The 21,500-nt window shown below is 48.9% G+C and overlaps 6 protein-coding genes across 6 annotated transcripts; 4 read left to right on the forward strand and 2 right to left on the reverse strand.

Annotated features, from left to right (window-relative positions):
* Positions 1–1,540: 1,540 nt before the first annotated feature.
* On the reverse strand, positions 1,541–2,910 carry COCSADRAFT_167977 (uncharacterized protein; the record flags this gene model as incomplete). Its single annotated transcript, XM_007698103.1, has 4 exons — positions 1,541–1,862; positions 1,912–2,545; positions 2,608–2,826; positions 2,880–2,910. The coding sequence occupies 4 exons, from the start codon at positions 2,908–2,910 to the stop codon at positions 1,541–1,543; spliced, it is 1,206 nt and encodes a 401-aa protein (XP_007696293.1).
* A 1,142-nt stretch (positions 2,911–4,052) lies between these two features.
* COCSADRAFT_167978 (uncharacterized protein) lies at positions 4,053–7,382 on the forward strand (the record flags this gene model as incomplete). The annotated part of the gene is made up of 4 exons (XM_007698104.1): positions 4,053–5,108; positions 5,164–5,605; positions 5,660–7,050; positions 7,116–7,382. 4 exons carry the CDS (start codon positions 4,053–4,055, stop codon positions 7,380–7,382), a joined length of 3,156 nt encoding a protein of 1,051 aa, XP_007696294.1.
* Positions 7,383–10,615: 3,233 nt separating this feature from the next.
* On the forward strand, positions 10,616–11,863 carry COCSADRAFT_276539 (uncharacterized protein). Its single transcript, XM_007698105.1, has 5 exons — positions 10,616–10,842; positions 10,896–10,944; positions 11,026–11,042; positions 11,123–11,506; positions 11,606–11,863. The coding sequence occupies exons 1-5, from the start codon at positions 10,791–10,793 to the stop codon at positions 11,779–11,781; spliced, it is 678 nt and encodes a 225-aa protein (XP_007696295.1). The 5' UTR covers positions 10,616–10,790; the 3' UTR covers positions 11,782–11,863.
* Positions 11,864–12,440: 577 nt separating this feature from the next.
* On the forward strand, positions 12,441–13,942 carry COCSADRAFT_33637 (uncharacterized protein). The gene has a single exon (XM_007697398.1). The coding sequence runs from the start codon at positions 12,635–12,637 to the stop codon at positions 13,550–13,552; it is 918 nt and encodes a 305-aa protein (XP_007695588.1). The 5' UTR covers positions 12,441–12,634; the 3' UTR covers positions 13,553–13,942.
* Positions 13,943–16,134: 2,192 nt separating this feature from the next.
* Positions 16,135–16,778, forward strand: COCSADRAFT_33640 (uncharacterized protein). The gene has a single exon (XM_007697399.1). It carries the CDS (start codon positions 16,188–16,190, stop codon positions 16,341–16,343), a length of 156 nt encoding a protein of 51 aa, XP_007695589.1. The 5' UTR covers positions 16,135–16,187; the 3' UTR covers positions 16,344–16,778.
* Positions 16,779–18,985: 2,207 nt separating this feature from the next.
* Positions 18,986–19,573, reverse strand: COCSADRAFT_157175 (uncharacterized protein; the record flags this gene model as incomplete). The annotated part of the gene is made up of 2 exons (XM_007698106.1): positions 18,986–19,217; positions 19,404–19,573. The coding sequence occupies 2 exons, from the start codon at positions 19,571–19,573 to the stop codon at positions 18,986–18,988; spliced, it is 402 nt and encodes a 133-aa protein (XP_007696296.1).
* Positions 19,574–21,500: the final 1,927 nt, after the last annotated feature.

Genomic DNA, 21,500 nt, shown 5'->3' on the forward strand with positions numbered 1-21,500 from the left:
TGCACGCGCACGCAGCCTCTAGATATTCTCATTGCTGGTACCCTAGCTAATGAGGTGGCTCTTGTCTCATGCCCTTTGTTTTGTCGTTACTTTCTTCTTCTCTCCTTTTTTTTTTGCTTTTTGCCCTCCTCGTTCTATCACGCATTGCAACAAAGACAAGGACCAAAAAGAAACGGAAATTAGACGGGCAAAGGCGGGGGAAAACGGACAGAGAGACAGATGCATACACAAGTATACATATGGACTCACATGTACAGCACTCTAGTTATCGTAATAATATTCTCACACTTTTCCTTCTTCACTCTTTCCCAGGTCTGGCTGTTTGGTTGGCGTTTTAACCTTTGCTGCCGTGACTCGAGATAGTTTGATACCTCGCGGCCCCCCCCCCTTTTTTTCGTTCTCGCAAACCGACCTTGTTTTGAGATTGACCTGTCACGTGGTTAATTTCCAATAACAACAACAACAAAACCACCACCACCTTGGCCAGAGGCAGACAGACACGCATACAAGAACAACAAGAGAGGAACACGAGCAGCATGAACAGCGGTGTGTTTGAAACTTGGCTCCATTTGCCCATATTGACCGGTCAAGCGCGGCTGTTGGGGCGCGCGCGTGTTCGTATAAATATCTGTTTGTGTGTGTGTGTGTGTGTGTGTGCGCGCGACTTTGGTATATGCATGCATGTCGAGTACCCAAATAAAAAAAAGAGCGTGGCTAGACCAAAGTGTATTATGCTGTGAACAAGGCCGGCTGAGATCGAAACCCACAGTCTCAATCGGACATTTTTACTCGTCACATGTGGCACCCTGGGGGCTTTTTCCCCAAATGCACCGTGCGGCTAGTCAGCGGGATTACGTCATACCCCTGTCCGTCTTCGCTTTTGCCTTTCTTCTTCCTCGCTTTCTTTTTGCTTCTTAACCTTTTTGAACTCTGTATCACCGTCCTCGGCGCGCCAGCCGCCCAACCCCTTGTTTTACTTTTACCCTTTCCTTTCCCTTTCCCAAATATGCCCACCTCGTGCCTAGTTTTGCCCGTTGGGGTTTTTTTGATTCGTTTATCGCTTGTCAGGAGGGGGGCATGTGGGCACATGGAAATAGATGCATGGGTATGAGTTTACTTAATGGGGCCTGGAGACGCTAGAGCAAACTCCGTCATCTGAGTGGGTCGACGCTACACCAGAAACAAACGTCCCTCCACGCCGACTCGTCTTGAGGGCTCAATATCCTTTTTCAGCATTTTGCTTTGGGTTCTCCTATTTTGCCAACTAATAATACAGTTTGTTCTAATGGAAGAGGAAGGTGTCATGGTTGCAAAGAAGAGTGGACAGGGGGTGCGTAAGGCGTGTCAACGCTAGTAGTGCCATGGCGACAGCGTTGTGCGGTTCTGTTTGAAGGATTTGTTTTCCAACGCAGAGAGCAGGGCTGTTGCAGCGTTGTCTCAATTGAGGTAGCAGGTGCCCATTGTTTTGTGTACACGTTTCTTCTCATGCCCCAAACCACATCTTGCATTGGTCTCTTTGCCCATGGCAACGGTTTCCCTTCTACGAAACGACTTTGATGTCCCGGCCACCCCTTGTTCGGTGGCTTTCATGGCTGCTGACCTCGTCCATTTGCACAGCCATTTCATTTGCGTTGTCGAGTCCGCTCTGGACTGCTTCGGCGACATCCCCTCCGGGAGCGGCTTCGCCCATTCGCAAAGTCGAGGCACCTGACTTGTCGCTGTCGGCGTCTGCTCCGGCTAGCGTGAGTCCCTGTGCGGGACGGTAGGTAATTTTGCCCTCGGCAGCGGCGGCGAGACGTTGCTTTTGGCCAGCCTCTCCGGCCCGACCTAGCACACCGGCGATAACTTGGATGCAGCGCAGACTATGGCAGTGTCAACAGCAGGAACAATGGTTCGTCACAGCACTCTTACCTGTCGTCGTTGGCCGGGATGGGGTAGGTAACCCAAGTGGGGTCGGCATTGGTGTCAATGACGCCAATGGTTGGGATGTTGTTCAGGGCGCATTCGTGGAGCAGGACATAGTTTTCCAATGGGTTCAAGCACACGACAAGATCCGGGCGAAGGGCGGGCCGGTCGTAGAGTTGCTCGTCAAAGCCCTTGACCTCCTCATCCAGCTCGTTGACGACCTTTGTCTTGCACCTGCCGAGGATCTGCTGGCCGTTTGTGATGCTACCAGGGATCCAGCGCTCGAACAAATGATAGCCCTTGGCCAGCTCGGCGGCCCTGGCAACGGCCCTGTCTTGGCCATCACGGGTTCCCACAAACAGTATCATGCCTCCCCGGCGGGCGACTTCCTGGACAACCTTTGCGGATCGACGCAGATGGGCGGCGGTGACTTCAAGCGAGATGATGTGGACGCCCTGCCTGATGCCGTGTATGTAGCGGGCATTTGCGGGGTTCCAGAGCGACGTGACATGACCTTGATGGGCTTCGGAGGCGAGCAGCAGCTCGAGGGTGACGTCGGCAGGCGAGGGCGGGTGGTTGAGCAGCGTGTGTGGGCGGTAGTGCGGGGCAATGTCGGATCCCAGCTTTCCCAGCATCTTGGCTGGAGCATGTTATGTTAGTAGGGTTGCGATGCGGGTATGGTGGAGGTGGGGTATGGCGTACCTTGCTGCTTGTACAGGTGGTACTGCGCGGCCACATGGTCGCGGGGCGGGGACTCGGGGTCAATTGAGCGCAGCGGCTGGTGGAGGTGGGTGTTGAGCTGGGCCTCGAGCGACTGGACCTGCTTCAGGCTGTTGTCGGTCGAAGCCTCGATGGCGGCGATGTCGGTAGAGAGGAAGCGGCGCAACGGGCGGGACTGGCAACGGGCGAGTGCCCAGGAGCCTAGCGATGGACAGTCAGCAGTGGGCAGAGTCGGGACAGGCGTGTATACATACCAGTGCGGGCGGCAATGCTCCTCACAATCATGCTGTGTGCGCGCACGTCGTGCAGTCGCAGGCGTGCCAAAATCTCGCAGCCGGGGGCGGCGCGCCAAGTCCCGTCCCGCGCTAGGCGATTCCAGGAAAGGCGGCAGCCTCAGCCTCAGCCTCAGCACCAGCCTCTCCACTCTGGCGGGATGGGCGACGGGCATGCGAGGCCGCCCAATTGCCCGCCGTGGGCCGCGTCAGAGGGGCTGCGAGGGCACCGCGACCTGCGAGGGGGTCGCCGGTTGAGCGTGCATCGGTCCCACTCGGAAGAACAAGCAGGGCAGCTCATGACAGCAGCAGGCATGGCATTCCCAGAATCCCATGACGGCCGCAGTGTGGTCCCTGCTGCTGCTGCTGGCTGCTGGCTGCTCATGGCCGCTGGCTGCTGGCTGCTGGCTACTGGCTGGCTGCGCTAATGGCGGCCTTGCTTTTGGTCCGTCTGGTGCTGCGACGGGCCCTGTGTGGGTGGTGTAGTATACATGTGTATGTATGTATGTATGTATGTGCGTCTGTGTCTGCGTCTGTGTCCACATCCAGTAGTGTATGTATGCGTGCGAGTGCGCATGCTATTGCTACGGCCGCACCGCCCGTGCTGAGGCCCCCGAGCATTGCGCGCCAAAGCCACTGACATCTTTCCGTGCTCTTCTGCAACTATCCCGCTCCCGGTCCTTCTTGGCCGCTAGCGCATTCGACTCAGCCTGCACATCTCAGCCTGCACATCCAACCTCCACACCCCCCCTCCCACCCCCAGACCTGCCCGACCACATCCCGCGGCCTCTCCAAATGGCCTGCGCCTAGCTGGCCCTCCGCCCTTCGCCCTCGCATGCCACTTGCCTCGCCCTGCTCGTTCCTGTCGCTGCTGCCTGCATCCCCCGCCGCCACGCCTGCTTCTGCCGCTTCCGCTGCTTTCACCCTCCTCTCCCTCGCCGCCGCCGCCGCCACCACTGCCACAACGCACCGCTGGGCCACAGAAGCGATAGCGCACAACACCGCCCACGGGCGCCTGCCGCTCTCTTGGATGCCCACAACCCGGTGCTTGACGCTGTTTCCCGCCGCCCCAGTCTCACGCCCACCCCACTGCCCGCCATGAACGGCTACCCATACCCTCCGCGGCCCTACGGCCAGGCCAACAGCGGGTCCATAATGATGGGGCTCGAGGCCGGTGCCATGAACGGCTTCGACATGTCCGATGGCCAGTCGCTCGACTCAATGGTCACCCAGAACGACAAAGAAAACCGCAGGCGGAGCATGCCGCCCTTCGCGCGAGGCTCACAGCAGATGAACCTGGGAAGCCCTGAGACGCGCCGCCTGAGCATGATGAACTTTGGCGACCCCAATGGCGGAGACATGGAGGATTTTCGTTTCGACATGTCCTCAACCACCATGGACAACCTCATGCACTCCAACACGACCTCGTTCCCACGCTCCACAGCCGCCATGCAGAACGACCAGCTTCCCGCTACTGACCTTAGCATCGGCAACCAGTACCAAGGCCAGGCATCGCCCTTTCCCCAAATGACCGCCCCGAGCTCGGCCTATGCCTCGCCCATGCACCAGAAAACCTCTCTCGACCTAGAAATGTCGTCGTATCAAAATGGCATCAACATGTCGCTCGACATGAACGACTCGCTCAACATGATGCCCTCGGACATGAACATGTTTCCTGGCAACCAGTTCAACTCTCCCCTGCTCGGCTCTCCCCTCAACCAAGACTTTGTCGGTCCCATTCCCACTGCTTCACAGGACAACGCCACTCCCAACAACAATAGCAATGCCAACACCAACACTAACAATGGCAGCAACAATACACCTTCCACACAAGCCCAGGACCATTTTAAACACCCTTCATTAAACAACACACCCGACCCAAAGTCAGGCAGATCTAGTTATCTCAGTCGAGCACTCAGTCAAGACCAGACCAGCATACGTTCCCATTCCAGGCCTCAGAGCGACCGCCACTCGTCCAACAGCGTCCCCACACGCATGACACTGGCTTCCCTGCGCAATCAACAGCCTATAGCACAAGACCCTGCACAGGATTTGCCCAAAGACGTCATCAACAAGCAGTTGCGCGAATCCAACGTTCCCTGGCCGACACCCGCTGGCGGATTTCCCTCAACCATGCACCAGAATCCTCACATGAAGACACAGTTCAAGAACGCGTATTCGTCAACCGGATTTGACATGCTTGCCGTATTGGTACGTTCACCACTCAGCCATTGTACATGGCTAGTCAAAGCTAACCACCGACTAGATGCGAGTTGCCACCAGACCTGACCCCCAGATCGATATCGGCTCCGTTGACCTTTCCTGTGCTTTTGTCGTGTGCGACGCAGAGCTGGACGATATCCCCATCGTATATTGCTCGGAAAACTTTGAAAGACTTACCGGCTACACACGACATATGATTCTTGGGCGAAATTGTCGTTTTCTGCAAGCCCCTGATGGCAAGGTCGAATCCGGCATCAAGCGCAACTACGTCGACGACGACTCAGTTTATTATTTGAAGAATATGATTGAGAATCGTGCAGAGGCACAAATCAGTCTGATCAACTATCGAAGGGGTGGACAGCCCTTTATGAACCTTTTGACCATGATTCCTATCGCTTGGGAGCCCGGTGGCAAGATCAAATTCTTCATTGGTTTCCAGGTCGACCTTGTAGAACAGCCGGGTGCAATGACGAATAAGAACTCGGGTAGGCTTTGCATTTTTATCTTGTAACCCCAGATTTGTGCTAACAGTGGTACAGACGGTTCCTACAGAGTCAATTACCAGCGCGGAGTGTCTATACCAAGTTACGTTTTTAGTGACCACCTTAAACCACAACAAGCCGAACAAGGCCAAACAATATCAAAAGATGAAGTGTCCAACGTCCTTGCCGCGTATAGTGGAGGTGGGGATTCGGAAATGACGAGACGCATCTGGGACAAGGTTCTCCTCGAAAACTGCGATGACGTGGTGCACGTGTTATCACTCAAGGGTCTCTTCTTGTACTTGTCGCCTGCTAGTAACCGGATATTAGAATACGACCCAAGCGAGCTTGTTGGAACGGCGTTATCCTCCGTTTGCCACCCGAGCGACATTGTCCCAGTAACCAGAGAGTTGAAAGAGACGACAAGCGGCGCCTCTGTAAATGTCGTTTTCAGGATACGGCGGAAGAAGAGTGGTTACATGTGGTTCGAAGGCCATGGTTCGTTGCATACCGAGCAGGGCAAGGGCCGGAAATGCATCATCCTCGTTGGGCGTGAGCGCCCAGTCTACACGCTGAGCAAGACCATTGTGCGCGAGTCTGGCGGTGTCGGCGACAATGAGCTGTGGACCAAGATGTCGACGTCGGGTATGTTCCTATACGTTTCGTCAAATGTACGGCAGCTCCTGGACAAACAACCAGAAGATCTGGTTGGCACCAGCATTCAGTCTCTGATGCGCCAGGAGTCCAAGGTCAATTTTGGGCGGATACTCGAGTTTGCAAGAGGCGGCAGAAAGGGCGAAGTGAAACACGAGATGATCAACAAGCGTGGCCAAGTACTTCAAGCTTTCACCACAATCTATCCCGGAGATGCTGTCGAAGGCCAAAAGCCCACCTTTGTCGTCGGACAAACGCGACTCCTCAAGTACTCACGCAACAGCACCTCTGGTCGCCCTTCCATGTATACAAACACCAAGCAGGAGCGAGATTCATATATGTTAGGGGGAACCTCACCTATGCCGGGATCTGTGGCTAGAAATAACGGAAACTCTGGCAACACTGGAAACACCACCCCATCGACAACTGCTACAAATCCCCTCTATGTGACGACCGAAGAGTCACCGGCCACATTTGCCGGCCACAACGGTCTGCAGATCGGACACCAAGATCAAAGTCTTGCTTCGGACGACAACGTTTTTGATGAACTCAAGACGACAAGAAGTACCAGCTGGCAGTATGAGTTACGTCAAATGGAAAAGCGGAATCGGTATCTTGCAGAGGAGGTACAGACGCTGCTGGCAGCCAAGAAGAAACGAAAGAGGAGAAAGGGTGCTGGACAGATGCAAAAGGATTGCGCGAATTGCCATACGAGACAAACGCCTGAGTGGCGGAGAGGACCTTCTGGGAATCGTGACCTGTGCAATTCGTGTGGATTACGATGGGCAAAGCAGGTAAGCCATGCGTCTTGTGCCACAGCTGTATAGATGAACCCGTACTAATGTCAGTGTTCTCATAGCAAGGGCGAGTATCGCCGAGAACATCCTCAGCCGCAAGCGACAAGAGCAAGAAGAGCGCTTCACCGCGTCACCACCAAACAAAGTCCGAGGCCGGACAGCAAGCATTTAGTCCCTCCACATCAATGGCCACACCCAGTAAACGATCGCCGCAACATGGCAGTATTAGCGAATCTCATGCCCCCAAAGCGGCACGTACGGAAATAGCTTCTGCGCAAGGCTTCATTCCACCACCGGTGATCGACGAGGTAACTGAGCCGGATTCCTGAAGACGGACGATATTTTCTCATTCCCGCGCCTCCTCTTGTGTTTCGTGTCATTTTCGTCTTTGGTCAAACGATACCCCAGTACACAGTTCTATTTTTTAACGGCCTTTGCAATCCTGTGGCGATTGTATACGTGATACTCGAGACGCTTTAGACTCTCTCATGTTCTTTTTTCCCCGCCTCATTTTGTTCTTTTTCTTCTGCGTCATCTTTTCTGCTTTATGATTCGCGGGTTGAATACTGGAGTACATTTCACACGATCATCTCATGTATTTGAATGCCTGTGCTTGCTCTTGTCAATGACTGGGTATTGCGGCGCAAAATTAGTCTTGTTGTAGATATTGGATGGTTTTCCATGACGTCGGAGAGGAATGGGTGTGTAAGGACACCGGCTGTTACATTTTTATTTTCCTCGTCTCTCCACTTCTCTTGTGCTCAGGAGGTATCGTGCACTCGTTAGAGGCGATGACAGAACATACAACGAATGGGTGTGGATATCAAGGCGGAAGCAATCACATGGGCGTGTATACGCATGATATCGGTCAATTTATAAGTCAATCTATCCCAGTCATGCAATCTAGGCTCCTGTGTGTATTTGTTAGGGCTGCAAGGGCAGGACATGATGTAAGGATGATTGTGATTCAGGGACCATCCCATCCACTAACCTCGACCCCTTTGTACCCCCTGGCCCATTTTTTCCCACCTGCATAAACATATGTGCATGTCCCGTTTACCACTAGCATGGTAAATGAGGACCGATCCAGCCTACCCCGCATTCCCTGAATACGCGTAGATAAGAGGCATTTGTATCTTGGCCTCACTCTTCATCCTGACTACTATGAGTGTTTCAAGTTTTGGGCGTAAAGGGTATGGACATGTGTGACATGTTTTTCTTACAACCGACTTATAGAAGGCAAGCTATACTACGATTTCTTGGATGACTATCTCTTTGCTTTACGTAAAGTTCTATTGAAACTAAGAACTTTGGCGAAAGAAAACTTCCTTTGTGCCCAAAATTGTGAACTCTATGGAAGTTTTGGGTTGCAATTGGAAAGGAATGCAGAAGGGGTTGAATTGCGACACTTGTGCAGTACGTCGCAACGTGGCAGTGCAAAAGTCGGGCATGTGCGATATGGAAACATTACTTTGTTGCGGATGGTTTCTTTTTTTTCATAATTTTTCCTTTGTGAATATACTATCATGCGGTTTTGTGGGTTTGATTGTAGTGTTTGCGTTGCCTCCCCGAGCGAGATCACCAAAACCACGCCACAATGTCACACGCAACAAACAAGGAAGCTGACACGGGCTCGCAGGGTCTACCGAACCCAGCCGAGTCTAGGTCTACTCTTTCCTTGATTTTCAGCCCATGTGTGCCGTTGGCTTAAAAGTGAAGCGGATGGGTAACCAGCCTGGAAAGGCTCGCTTGCGTGGTGATGCTGGGCTTAGCTAAGAGGAGCAAAAAAACATGTGCAAATGTAACACGCATCTGCGCGCGCCGTGGGAAACAAGCAGACAAGTATGTACCAGGTATGCATATAGAATAGAAAATAGTTTGGCACAAAATCTCGACAAGACTTGGTGGCGACTTTTGGTTGGAGACGCCTGTTTGGCATACATGTCTTACGTCGGCCTAAGAAATGCTGCTGCTTACATTGAGAATTTCCCGAGTAATAGTGAGGAGGCACTAAAGAGAAACTTGACGTAATCGGGACGGGAACTACGGGGCTTTTTTTGGTCGCGGCGATGTGGATACGGGATCTGGCCCATGGCGTTGCTCTTTGGGAATTTCCGGGACGTACGGATGCCAGGGTGTGGTGAGAAGAGATGAAATGAACAAGATGGTGTAAGGAAGCTGACTGACTGACTGACTGACTGACTGGCTGGCTGGCTGAATGGTTAACTCTAGGAATCAAGGCGTGTTTCTCATGGAATGGGAATGCGCGAAAAGAGGAAAAGTGGAATATTGGATAGGTTCCCATATACGAGCAAACACTTTAATCTTCTTCATCTACATGCGTAGCGCACTTTGCAACATCCTGGCCTGGTAACCCACACGCAATGCAGGCAGCGTAAGTTCGGATATGTCCCTCCAGCACCTGGAGATTATGGCGCATTGTGTATGTATGTGGTCTACTAGATTGGTGCAAAGATGTGCAGAATAAACTTTCAGCTTACCATGAGCAGAGGACTTGGGGGAGGGAAGGGACTTGGACAAGGCAACGCCACTTAACAGCAACGTGCACTAGTTGTTTTCCCCGTCCCCCGGCGGCTCGTCAAGCCACCCAATCAAACTAGCCAGGATCCTACTCCGGCATGTCACCTCCCCTGGATTCCTCCAGGCCCGCTGCATGTCCCCATGCGGCCCGAGCAATTTGCTTTTGGGGGGGTTAGGGAGGGAGGGGAGACGGTGCTGTGAGTGTAGGGTGCGCGTGAGAAAGCGTGTGTATGTGTTGATGTAGATGTTATAAGGAGACAACTAGAGGGGCTGAGACCGAGAAATGAGAAATAGGGAGTGCTAATCAACAAATGATCTCTTTTCTGCTTGAAGTGGTCAAGGGAAGTAAATGCACTGCCTTACTTGATGCCAACTTTACATGTTGGTTCTTGGTTCTTGGAACCACCCAAGACGCGACCAGGGTCTTGCGACGGTTTTCGGCCAAGTCTCGTGTTTTTCTTCTCTTTCTGACATGGGCATGAAAGAGAAAGATACGACGGGTGCGTGTGTGCGCGGTTGGAAAGAGGGGATCTTCGTACCCAGCTCATTTCGTTGCGGTTAATGCCCGACCGGAATGATGCTTATGGCCTAGGTATTATTAGACGCTCTCTTTTTGCTCTCTTGCTTTCCCTCTTTTTATTCCAACTTTTTTTCTCGATTTGTAGAGGACACAAAGTTTGCGCACTGTCCGCCACCTTGGACTCCTTCTTATCCGTGTCTCACTCTCGCTCTTACTCTTGTCCTACCCTTTACCATACTGTACTAGCTCCATCCTGCTGGTGCGACGGTGACCTGCCACTTTTTCTTTCTTATTTTTGGGGGTTCCCTGCACACTCTGTCATCTGAACACGCTTGGTTTGCTTACTCTTGCGATAACAAGACTTGACCTTTGAAGAAACACTCATACTCTTTTCTTTTTTTCTTCTGTGTTTCCTGGCCTGCACGTGCCTATCCCGCGAATCATCTGCGATATACCTGGACTCGATTATTGGACGGTAGTCTATTGGGGTTGCTTTTTGGTTTGCGCTGTGACAGGGAGGAAGAAGCAAGGGCGTCTTTTGGGGCGACGCGCAAGCAAGCCAGAACCTTGGGGCTGACAGAGGCGAAACGCGATTGCGACAACCATCACACATTCTGCAACCCGCCAAAGAAAAGCGCAGAGTACTGGCATCGAAACTGCGCAAGAGGTGGACAGCATGGACGAGAATAACAGAATAACGATTACCGTGTGCGGTGACGGAGGATGCGGTATGCGCAACGATCAAGGAGACGTCAAGGGATGCAGGCTGATGTGCGCGCAGGAAAGAGCTCAATCACATTACGGCTCGTGAGAAGTGAATGGACGTCCGAGTAAGTTTCCGCACACATTGCGACGCTACGCGCGCGCTCTCAGTTGAGCAAGGCAACATTCGGCTGACATGCAGTCTTTAGATATGATCCTACAATAGGTACAACATATATCACTCGCGTCTGCGACGGGCATCCGTGCAGCCATTTTACAGCAACACTGCTCTGACATCCGCTACAGAAGACTCATACTCGGTGACACGTACCATAGATGGCGTCCCCTACTACCTGATGCTCACCGACACGGCTGGTCAAGAAGAATACCGTGGTCTCTGGGCGGCATCCAACTTGCAATCTGATGCCTTTCTTCTCGTCTACGACATCACCGCCGCGAACTCGCTCGATGCACTGGATTACTTCATGGAGATGATCGATATGGAGACGGACAACCGGTTAGACAATGGCAAGATACCACCTATCAAGTGTGTGGTGGGTAACAAGTGCGATTTGCAGGGTCAACGGGTGATTGAGGCAAAGAAGGGGTTGGAGTGGGCGCGAAATCGAAAATGCGGCTTCATGGAGACGAGTGCGAGAGAGATGGTCAACATCGAGGAGACATTTGCTCGTAAGCCCTTCCCTACTCCATTTCTCCCAGAACGAGAGGGAGAGAGGGAGAGAAAATTGACCAGAGACCAATCTGCTAACGTGTGTACCCCTTCAATAGTCCTTGTACGCCGTGTTGTAGAAGCTCGCAGACTTACTGCAAACGAGAACGCCGCAAACCGTACTGCCGCCCTACCCATCTCAAATGCAAATCTTTCTGGAGCACATACCTACAGCGAGAAGCACGATTCCGACGAGTCAAGACAAAGCTTCTGGAGTAAACTGAAATGCTGGTAGTTGCTTTCTCCAATTTCAACTACCGCACTTACTGCGTGTTTGCGTTTTCCCTTGCGAAACCACACCGCTTTAGAGGGGTAAGTGATGGTGTAAGATTACGGACTTTTTGCCAGGGAAACACGCTACGCAAGTCCTCGTGCGTATGCTTCACCTGGAACTACATTCATGACGTTCGCTCAACGGCCATTTGTCTGGTTTTCCCTTTGTCTTTTCCTGTCTTTTGTATTATAGCTGCGTTGGTGGTAGTCGCCCCTTGAAGGACCATCCTCTTTTTGCAGCATCGACAAGCTTTTGGTTGATGTGCGCGTCCCTGCTTTTCCTGCATTTCGTCATGTCTATTGTCATTGGTTTCTCTTATCGTTGGACCGGAGTCGCATTGACATACGAATTCCATGGATCTGTTGATTAGCAGGATGAAAGGGGTCCATGGGATATACTGATACCAGTTGGCAATCTGATTCTTTTTTGTTCTGACCTGATGACTGTCCATGCTCACTTGTGAAGTGAGATCAGCATGGTAGCTTAATGCTATGCGAAAGATGACCGGTTCGAGGCATCAGATGCAGCTAACCATCGGCTATCGAAGGACATTATTCGTGCGTCCGTGCACAAGCACGCAATTAGGATTTGGATCTTCTCGAGATCTTTGAACACCATCACTGTTCTCAAAGTCATCTAACAAATTACACGACCACGGGAGGCGCTCTGGTCTCGTAACTGGGTGAAGAGCAAGTAACAGGCACCTGCAGGCTGGTCAGTTCACAACTGCCCCTCCACAGGGCTCGTGCGCACGACAATAAGAATTGGGGACTGTAAGACTGCAGGGCAGAGTCAAGAAAGAGCAGAAAGCAAAATGTCGAAACCTCATATTGAGCACGAGGACTTATCTCAGGACGGCTTGTCCCGCACACTTAAGGACCTTTTTGCTGGTGCTGTAGGCGGAGTTGCTCAAGTCCTCATTGGGCAACCATTCGACATTGTCAAAGTCCGTCTACAGACGACATCCCAATACTCGGGCGCCTTGGATGCAGCGACCAAAATTTATCAAAATGAAGGAGCGCTTGCCTTCTACAAAGGAACATTAACGCCCCTAATTGGTATCGGAGCCTGTGTGTCTATCCAATTCGGGGGCTTCCACTATGCGCGCCGCGCTTTCGAGGCCAGCAATACAGCCAAGTCGGGCACCGCCCAACTGTCTTACCCGCAGTACTACGCCGCCGGCGCTTTTGCAGGTATCGCCAACACGGCTCTCTCGAGTCCGATCGAGCACATTCGTATAAGACTGCAAACCCAGCCGCACGGCGTGAATCGGCTCTACACCGGGCCCATCGACTGCGTACGCAAACTCTCGGCACATCAGGGTGTACTTGGCGGCGTCTACCGCGGTACTGCTGTGACCTTTATGCGTGAAGCTCAGGCGTATGGGTGTTGGTTTACTGCATTCGAGTATCTTATGAATTCTGACGCTGCACGCAACAACATTGACCGGTCGGAGATTTCAACACTAAAGGTGGCGGCGTACGGGGGACTCGCGGGTGAAGTACTTTGGATCAGCAGTTATCCATTTGATGTTATCAAGAGCAAAATGCAGAGTGATGGGTTTGGAGCGGAGCAAAAGTACAAGAGCATGAGAGACTGTTTTGTGAAGACGTACAGGGGCGAGGGCTTGGGCGGCTTCTGGAGGGGCATTGGACCAACTCTGTTCCGTGCCATGCCTGTTTCCGCAGGGACGTTTGCAACGGTTGAGGTGACGATGCGGTTGATCAGCTAAAGAATGAATATGCTGGTTTCCCGTGGGGAGAATCCGCGCATGGTAGCGCATTCATCTGGGACTGAAGTTTTGCACACACTGTCTGAAGCGCAAGATGGCGAGTGAACATGTCATTCGATGCGTTGGGATATGTTGGATGTTGTTATTCCTGCATACCGTACATTGTCTTGACCTAGAATACTCAAGTACTGTAAGTACATGTACTAGGGTCTATTATCGTTATCAGACGGAAAAGGCGATCAAGTCTAGAATCCAACAATCGCGCCTTGGCTCCCCCAATAATGTCTCGCATCACATTGCCTCTTTCGTACGCTTGAAGATGTAGTAAAGCGCAACATCACAATTGACCTCCTCGAAAGATGCTGCCTACCTAATCTCTCTCGAAGCAGCATACGAATCACAGAGTCAACATTCAATAGTCTTAAGCGGTTCTCTCCACTTCTAGAGTACAATGTAATCTCACCCTCTTTGTTTTCGGGTGCCCCTCAGAAACACCCGCACTCGGGTACAGAAAGGTAGACTCCGGTTCCTGAGTACCAACCCTTACTATCCCAGAAAAATAAACCACCACTATGCCACTCGCATCGCGGCGGCTTGTATTTACAGCGCCACCAATGTAGCGCGTTTTGAGCACAGAAGATGACCCCACATGAGGGGCAAGCTTGTGCAAGTGACTGCATAAACACGACAGGCATTGTGTTACTACTCACCACTACTTACTTAGTTCCGGCCCGTGCGCTCAATTTCGCTCCGCCCGTCTAGCTGCGAACGGGTGGGTTTGATTGGCATAAGTACCATCTGGTTGCGTGATATCTGTTCATGTTTTGCGTTTTTTACTCTTCTATGTTTCCACTTGCACTGCTATGAATATGTAGGACCAAACATACCGAGGGTACATAGACACTGCTGTGGGTATCATACCATGTCAAATTCAGCGATTTACTATCTGTTGTGTCATCCCCATGAAGAAGGGAAAATCTAGACAAACGATGATGAACCCGAAGAGACGTATCCAGGGAACTTCCTTTATTGTAGGTAGATAGTCATTTCCTTTTTCTCTTGTCCCCGTCAGCATCTGGGCCCATTATATGCTTCATCGCTTTCTTGTACATATGTCGGCCCTCCCCGGCCCTCGCAACACCTCTACTTGCTTCCTGCATATCTACCCTTCCGCCAGTACACCTTCAACTCAGAACAATCTGCCCACTTTCCCGTGTGGACAGAACCATTGAAAATGGGCTTTGGGAAAACTTTTCGAAGATGGACATGCAACATCGCTTTCTCGCCCGAACACGCTAATTTCTCGACATCAACTCTGGTTATACAGTACTCTTCACAGCACATGCAATCGGAAGAAGACCTCATGCCCACTACCACGCAAAGCCAACCACCTCGACTGCGTTGTGCAGCGCCCGCTGTCTTCACGCCCTCGGAAACCGCACTGCACAGACCCACAAGCCAGACTATATGTCATTCACTGCTGGACAAGAGAAGCAGGAGAAAGAATGGTGCGAGTCAAAGGGGCAGTGTAGATACACTAAACAAGAAGGATGGTGCTAGCTTTATGAGAGGAAGTGTACAGAAGAAAAGCAGTGTGTCTAATATATGGTGAAGTGCTGTTGTTTTAGTAGAGTACTAAGCTTCTAGAATAAACACTTAGAGAATCTAGTCCTAAGATTGCTTGCACAGGTAGCTTGTGAATAGGATTTACAGGCGCGTACTATCAACGCTTAGCTAGAACGTTGCTTTGTTAAGCTAAGTGTAACGATGTTACAACTTCGCTAAGTATCGGACCAATCCCAGAGCCGGATCGGAGGTAGTATTCGCCGCTCTCTTTATTACCACTCATTGCGAGGTCGGATCCGATTCGGATCCAACTAAGATAAGTATATAAGGAGACACCCCCTACAGCTAGCTCTATAGACTTTTAATATCCTTTCGTACAAGGCCTATAGGTGTCTATTCGAATCAAAGCTCGTTTAATGTCCCACGCACTCCTATATGCCTCTAAGTAACACTAATACTAATACTAATCCGAGTAGTCTTGCCTGCGCCGTTACACTAAAGGTTCTTAAGTAACTAGAGCGTAGTTCTTCTCTTCTTAGGCAGCTACTACAACATAGACTTTATAAAGTTAAGAAATAATTACTTACTCTTACTGTTAAGAGTAGTGATAGTAGATCTATAAGGTAATACGAAATTATTAATCTAAATACTTCTAATATAGATATAGATAGCTGACACCTATTAGCTTTCTATCTTCTTCTATACCCGCTGACAAATCTCTTAAAGTAGGTATCTTTATTTTCGCCCTCTCTTCTTCTGTGATAAACTGTTACGATTAGTCTTAGAATATAGAGAACATTTCGCTATTACATTTATTTAACGAGTAATTTATAAGACGGCGAATCCGTAGTAAGAAATAGAGACACTTATGTAGAACTAGCGCATCACGTAATCTATAGAATGCTTAGTAATTAGTATATCTTAGTAGTACTAAGTAACTAAGTATCCTGTATATAGCTTTAGTATATAGTACTAGGTTTTAGGCCCTTATAGCTTAATATATTTAACTTAAGTTGATTGATTGATTGATTTAGTCCTACTCGGTTTCAGCCGCGTTTTCACCGCAGCTATGCCCGGCATAGCTAGCGTAGCCAACAGCCGACGCCGCGCAGACGTTAATCCGCGCCGCCCCACGTCACTCCCTTATGGGAGCCAGCTATTCCTAGAGGCCTGCCGTTTCCCCTCCACCACTATCTACAATCTGGCTGCCACCTCATCTAGATAATAGCTCTACTAACAATATGCTGTGCTTATAGGTTCGTAGAGGCGTGCTGCCTCATATTTTGCGGCCGCGATACCTACAGTCTCCCCCCAGCGCTCGGCTGTCGTCTACGCGTCTTCGATCCCAACATGCCCAAGAATCTGCGCTTATTCTACAAACTAGATAGCTTTAGTGGCTAGCTGTAGCTTACTTAGGATAGCCCGGAGGTTATTTCGTCCACGGAGGTTACCAAATACCTAGTTCCGGAGGTCCTTAAGCGTCCTGCAGTAGAGCAGGATATAGGCGATAGTCTATCGCCTCTCCCCGCACTAGCAGCGGGGGCTAGTAACCTCTAGCACTCTTTAGGTAAAGAGAAAGTCGCGCAGGCCTATCTTCTCAGTGCGCAGCTGCACTAGCAGCGCGCTCTGTTGTTTAGTAAGGCCTTCGTGGATCTAAAGTACTTTCTTGGAAGGCTATAGTGTGTGTCTATAGGTTACTCGACCTTTCGCCTCTGCTCGCCACTTAGCTGCCCACGCTCGCTCTATTTAAGTCCTGCACCAGCGTCTGACGGTCGATCTAATTAAGTAGAGCCTAGGCGGTGCGTCTACTAGCGGGTGTCTGCGGCCGTCCTCTCTCCATCCTATAGCCTCTTTAGCGGCCCTGTCGACAGCTTCGTTTCCTAGGATGCCGGTGTGAGCTGGGATCCACCTTATTGTCACTGGCCGGTCCATGTCCTAAAGTATCTTGACCTGTTCTGCAATATCTGCGAGAATATATGCTCCTAATCGGCCTTCAGCCTTAGCTACTAACCATATGGCCGCCTGGTTGTCTGTGTAGATGGCTACCTTCCGTCTCTTACCTCCTCGCTCTGCGTACTCTTGTGCTATTTGCAGTGCGAGGCTGATGCCTTGTAGCTCGGCAGCGTAGACTGTCGAGTCCGTGTCTGGCCCTATGTGTACTGTGCGGGTCTGCTGTATGAGTGGGCATACTGCTGCAGCCCCAATCTCGCCATCTATGCCGCTACCGTCAGTGTAGATACTAAGGCTCTGGTCCTTCTCATATTCTCTGTCGTGTCGACTACGTGCTTTGTCGGCGCTCTTATCTATATGGGTCTTTAGGCCGTATCGCCAAGGCGGAGTAATAAAGGGTAGAATTAGCTCCTGCATCTTGAGATCTTGTCTGCGCTAACCCTTCATATCATTATATATCTTCTGCCAGGAGTCGACGTGTCTAATGCGGCGTATGTTTACGCTAGCGGGTTGTGTTCTACTCACCTTAAGGTTTAAAATATATACTATGTGCTTGCTCGAGAGAAGCCGAATAATAACGTCGGCGTTATACTTCCATATCTACTACTTAATTAGCAGGAGGTGTGCTTCGACGTTAAGTGCTGCTTTGGACGTGGCTTTATATGCTCCGCATATAGCTCTTACTGCTCTTACCTATATACTTTACAGGATGTTGAGTGTCTTCTTTATGTATATTTTGCCCTTAACGCTGGCATTCGACTAGATGGAGCAGGTATACATCATCTATGGCAGCGCTGTGGCCTCGTACAGTCTCCGCATGTCTGTAAGCGTAATACCCTACGTCGAGCCTCCGAGGCAGCTAAGCGCGCTAACCGTCTTTGTCGCCTTGCGTCTAGTCTCTTCCACATATTCTTTCCACTGCAGCTTCGAGTCCATAGTTAGGCCTAGATACTTACACGTTAGCTTAGGCGTCACCTCGCCCCAGCTGGTCTGCACTGTTCTACTTCTATTAATGCGTGTACGTGAGCGTGTGAAGTGAGTCAGCTAGAACTTATCTAGTGCGAAGACTAAGGCGTGAGTGATGGCCCACCACTGTGCTTTCTCGAGCACGCGACTTAGTGTGCTGCATATCTCTGCTACTATATTGCCCTATGTGAGGATAGCCACGTCGTCTATATATCCTATAGACGTTGTGTTAGCTTCTCTGTTACACTCGTCTATAAGATCGGCGTTATAGAAGAGATAAAGAATAGGTGAGAGCGGCGAGCCCTATAGTATGCCCGTGTTGATTGCGTACTCTTATAATGTGAAGCCATCTACTGCGATCCTAGTATATCTGTTGCTGAGAAAGCTTGCAATCCACTTAACTATCTTCTTATCCACTCTTCGCTTCTATAAATTATAGAGCAGTCGTAGGTGCGAAACGTTGTCGAAGGCGCCCGAGACATTAAGCAGTAGAAGACTAGCTACCTAGCCGTCGCCTTTATTCCACGCCTAGTAGATCCTGCTTGTGACAGCATGCAGTGCGTGTTCAGTAGAGCGCATTCTCCTGCCGCCCATATATGTGTCGGGCAGCACGTGCTTTATTTCAACTAAGTGGCTAAGTCGTCGGGCAATAACAGCATCCATAACTTTGCCGACTATGTTAAGTAGCGCGATTAGCCGGTATGCTTTAGGTACGGTGTAGTTGTCTTTGCCTAGCTTACGCAGGACGACCGTAGTCGACTCGCGAAAGTAAGAAGAGTAGTATCCTAGGCGCAGGCTGCAGTTGACTATTCTTATGAGGTGCTCAGTAATCAGCCTCTCTCCTACCTGTAGCGCTCGATTTGCTATACTGTCTAGCCTAGAGGCCTTAAAAGGTGCTGCTACACGGATCGCGTCTCTTACTTCCTTTTCCATTACTACGGGGAACTCAATCTAGCTGCTGTACTCAGCGTCCTGTATGTCTGTCAGGTCTGCTGCTAGTAGGGCGGGGAAGAAGACATCTCGGAACAGAGTTACTTTATCAGCTGGCTCTATAACTTCGTGTTCTATCGTTGGGTGTCGTATGGCAGGTGTGACCCTAGAAGCCACACTACCTCTTGTCTTAGCCCAGGTTGCGAGCTTCCACAGCTTCTCTGGCGACTGCGCTGCCTCTTCTACTCTATCTCTATGCATCTAAGTCATTGCTTTGCGAATTACTCTAGCTTTGTGGTTTCTCGCTTCTCGATACGCTTGCCACGTCTCTTCTGTGCCGTGTTAGCCGTGCCGCCTTTTAAGCCTCTTCGCCTCCGCTAGTACTATCTTACATTCCGCCGTCCATCCTTCTCTTGCCCGAGCTGAGATGCATACCTACGGAGTCGCCTTCTCTACTACTATCTTAATAGCAGTAGTCACGTCGCGGACGTAGTTATCGAGTGCTAGTTTAGTCGTTGGCCTGCGTAGTGGCGGCAGAGTCGCTTTTAGGTCTTCTAGGTACGTCTTCTCGTTCATGCGCTTCCAGTTCCTCTTTATCGTCTCTTGCATAGATTACACCGCCATATCGAGCACTGTGCTTATCGGTAGGTAGTCAGAGTCGTGGTCAAGGTCGCAGTCTACCTCACTTCTAATCATCCTGTCGACGAGGCTGATAGTGACGAGGCATAGATCGATAGTAGTCTGCCGTGCCGCTTCTTCGTATGTGATTATTCTAATTTAACTTAAGTTCTAAGTATAAGTATAATACTATATTATACTTACTTAAGTTACTTTCTAGTATATACTATCTCTCTATCTGTGAAAACTTACTAATAAGAAGCTTAACACTAGAAGTCTAATATTACTTCTACTTAAGCTATACTCTTAATATAAATCTGTCTAAAGTTTTAAGATCTTATATAAGAACCTTACTCCTATAGTAAAACATAATAAAGTTATAGTAGAGTAGAGATATTCTACTTTTAAATAGTACCTTTTTAATCTTCGCTGTTAACTATTTAACCTTAGAAACAAAGATAGTAGCTAGGTAGTCTATATACACCGTAGTAATAATAAGAGCTCTTACTACGCCTAGGTTATAAGCGCTTATAGGTCGTGGACCTTTACTATACTATTCTAGTTACATACTATCTTTAATAACTTTAATAGTTAAAGTCTCTTATTAATAATAATTAGCCCTATATTAAGCATATAAGCAGAATATATGTAGTATATCCATCTATATAACTAGCTGTTAAGTTATAGATAGCGGAACTAAAACTATAAGTGTAGGCTAGTGTGTAGTAAAATCTGTACTATATATCAATCGCGACTAGGCTAGCAGATAGGCACTCTCTACTAAACACTATAGTTAGAATATATAACTATGTTAACAAGATATAATAATAGTTTTTTATTAGCTATAGTAATAACACTAACCTAACCTCTACCTAAAGTTTTAGCAACCTGACATTAACCTAACCTCTACCTATTTACTAGCCTAATTACGACCTTTATCTACCTATAGTACTAGTGAGGTACTACTTAATATTAACGCTAGAGGTATTTTTATAGGCGAAGAGGCCTTTAAATAAGTTTATATTAGCCTATAGTATAGAGGAAGAAAGATAAGAAGAGTTAAGTTATCGTATAAAACCTCTCTCTTTATACCCTACTTCTCTACTCTTCATATAAGTAAGTTCTAACTAAGTAGAATAATATAGGCACGTAATATAGGCATATAATATGATTATATACTTTTACTCTATAGGCGTAGCCTACTATAATACCCCCGCTCTATACTATGTACGACTACTTAGTAGTTTACGTATTTATTTATAGTTTAAATAGCTATATTATTACTTAGCTATAACGTACCTTTACTAGTATAGTTGAGCTAGCTATTAATATTACTAGTAGTTAGTTATAAGTAATATTAATAAGTATTCTATCTAGTATATCTCCACCGTAACTATTACTAATAAGCTTTATTATATCTTTACTACCATCTTTATAAGTCTCTTTCTTCTCTTTCTATATAGCTCGTGGGTTGATTAAGTTTAGAAGAATATTTAGTATATTTTTAATTTCTTCTACCTCCTCTATATTAATAGTTTTTATAATACGATTCGTAGTACTAGTCTACGCAATTATTCTCTTATTATAGCGTATAAAATAAAAACCATATATTATATCTATATTAGTCGTCTATCATATCTCAAGAACTTTATTAGTTTTAACGTGTAGTTCTATGTGAAAAACTACGCTACTATTATTAAAAGTAAGAAATAGCTAATAGCATTTATATGCTATATATTAATTCTAAGTAAGTAGAGAAGAGATTACTCTTATTATATCTAGTAAAAATATAGCGCTTATTAAAATATCTTATATAATTCTAGTAGTTATATAACGTCTGCTTTTGGGCGTATATTAAGTAGCTTAAATAGTGATAGCCTGCGTGGGTAAGTAGTTCTAAGAGGTCTACCTAACCTTC

This window comes from Bipolaris sorokiniana (assembly GCF_000338995.1).
Source record: "Bipolaris sorokiniana ND90Pr unplaced genomic scaffold COCSAscaffold_2, whole genome shotgun sequence".
NCBI lineage: Eukaryota > Fungi > Ascomycota > Dothideomycetes > Pleosporales > Pleosporaceae > Bipolaris > Bipolaris sorokiniana.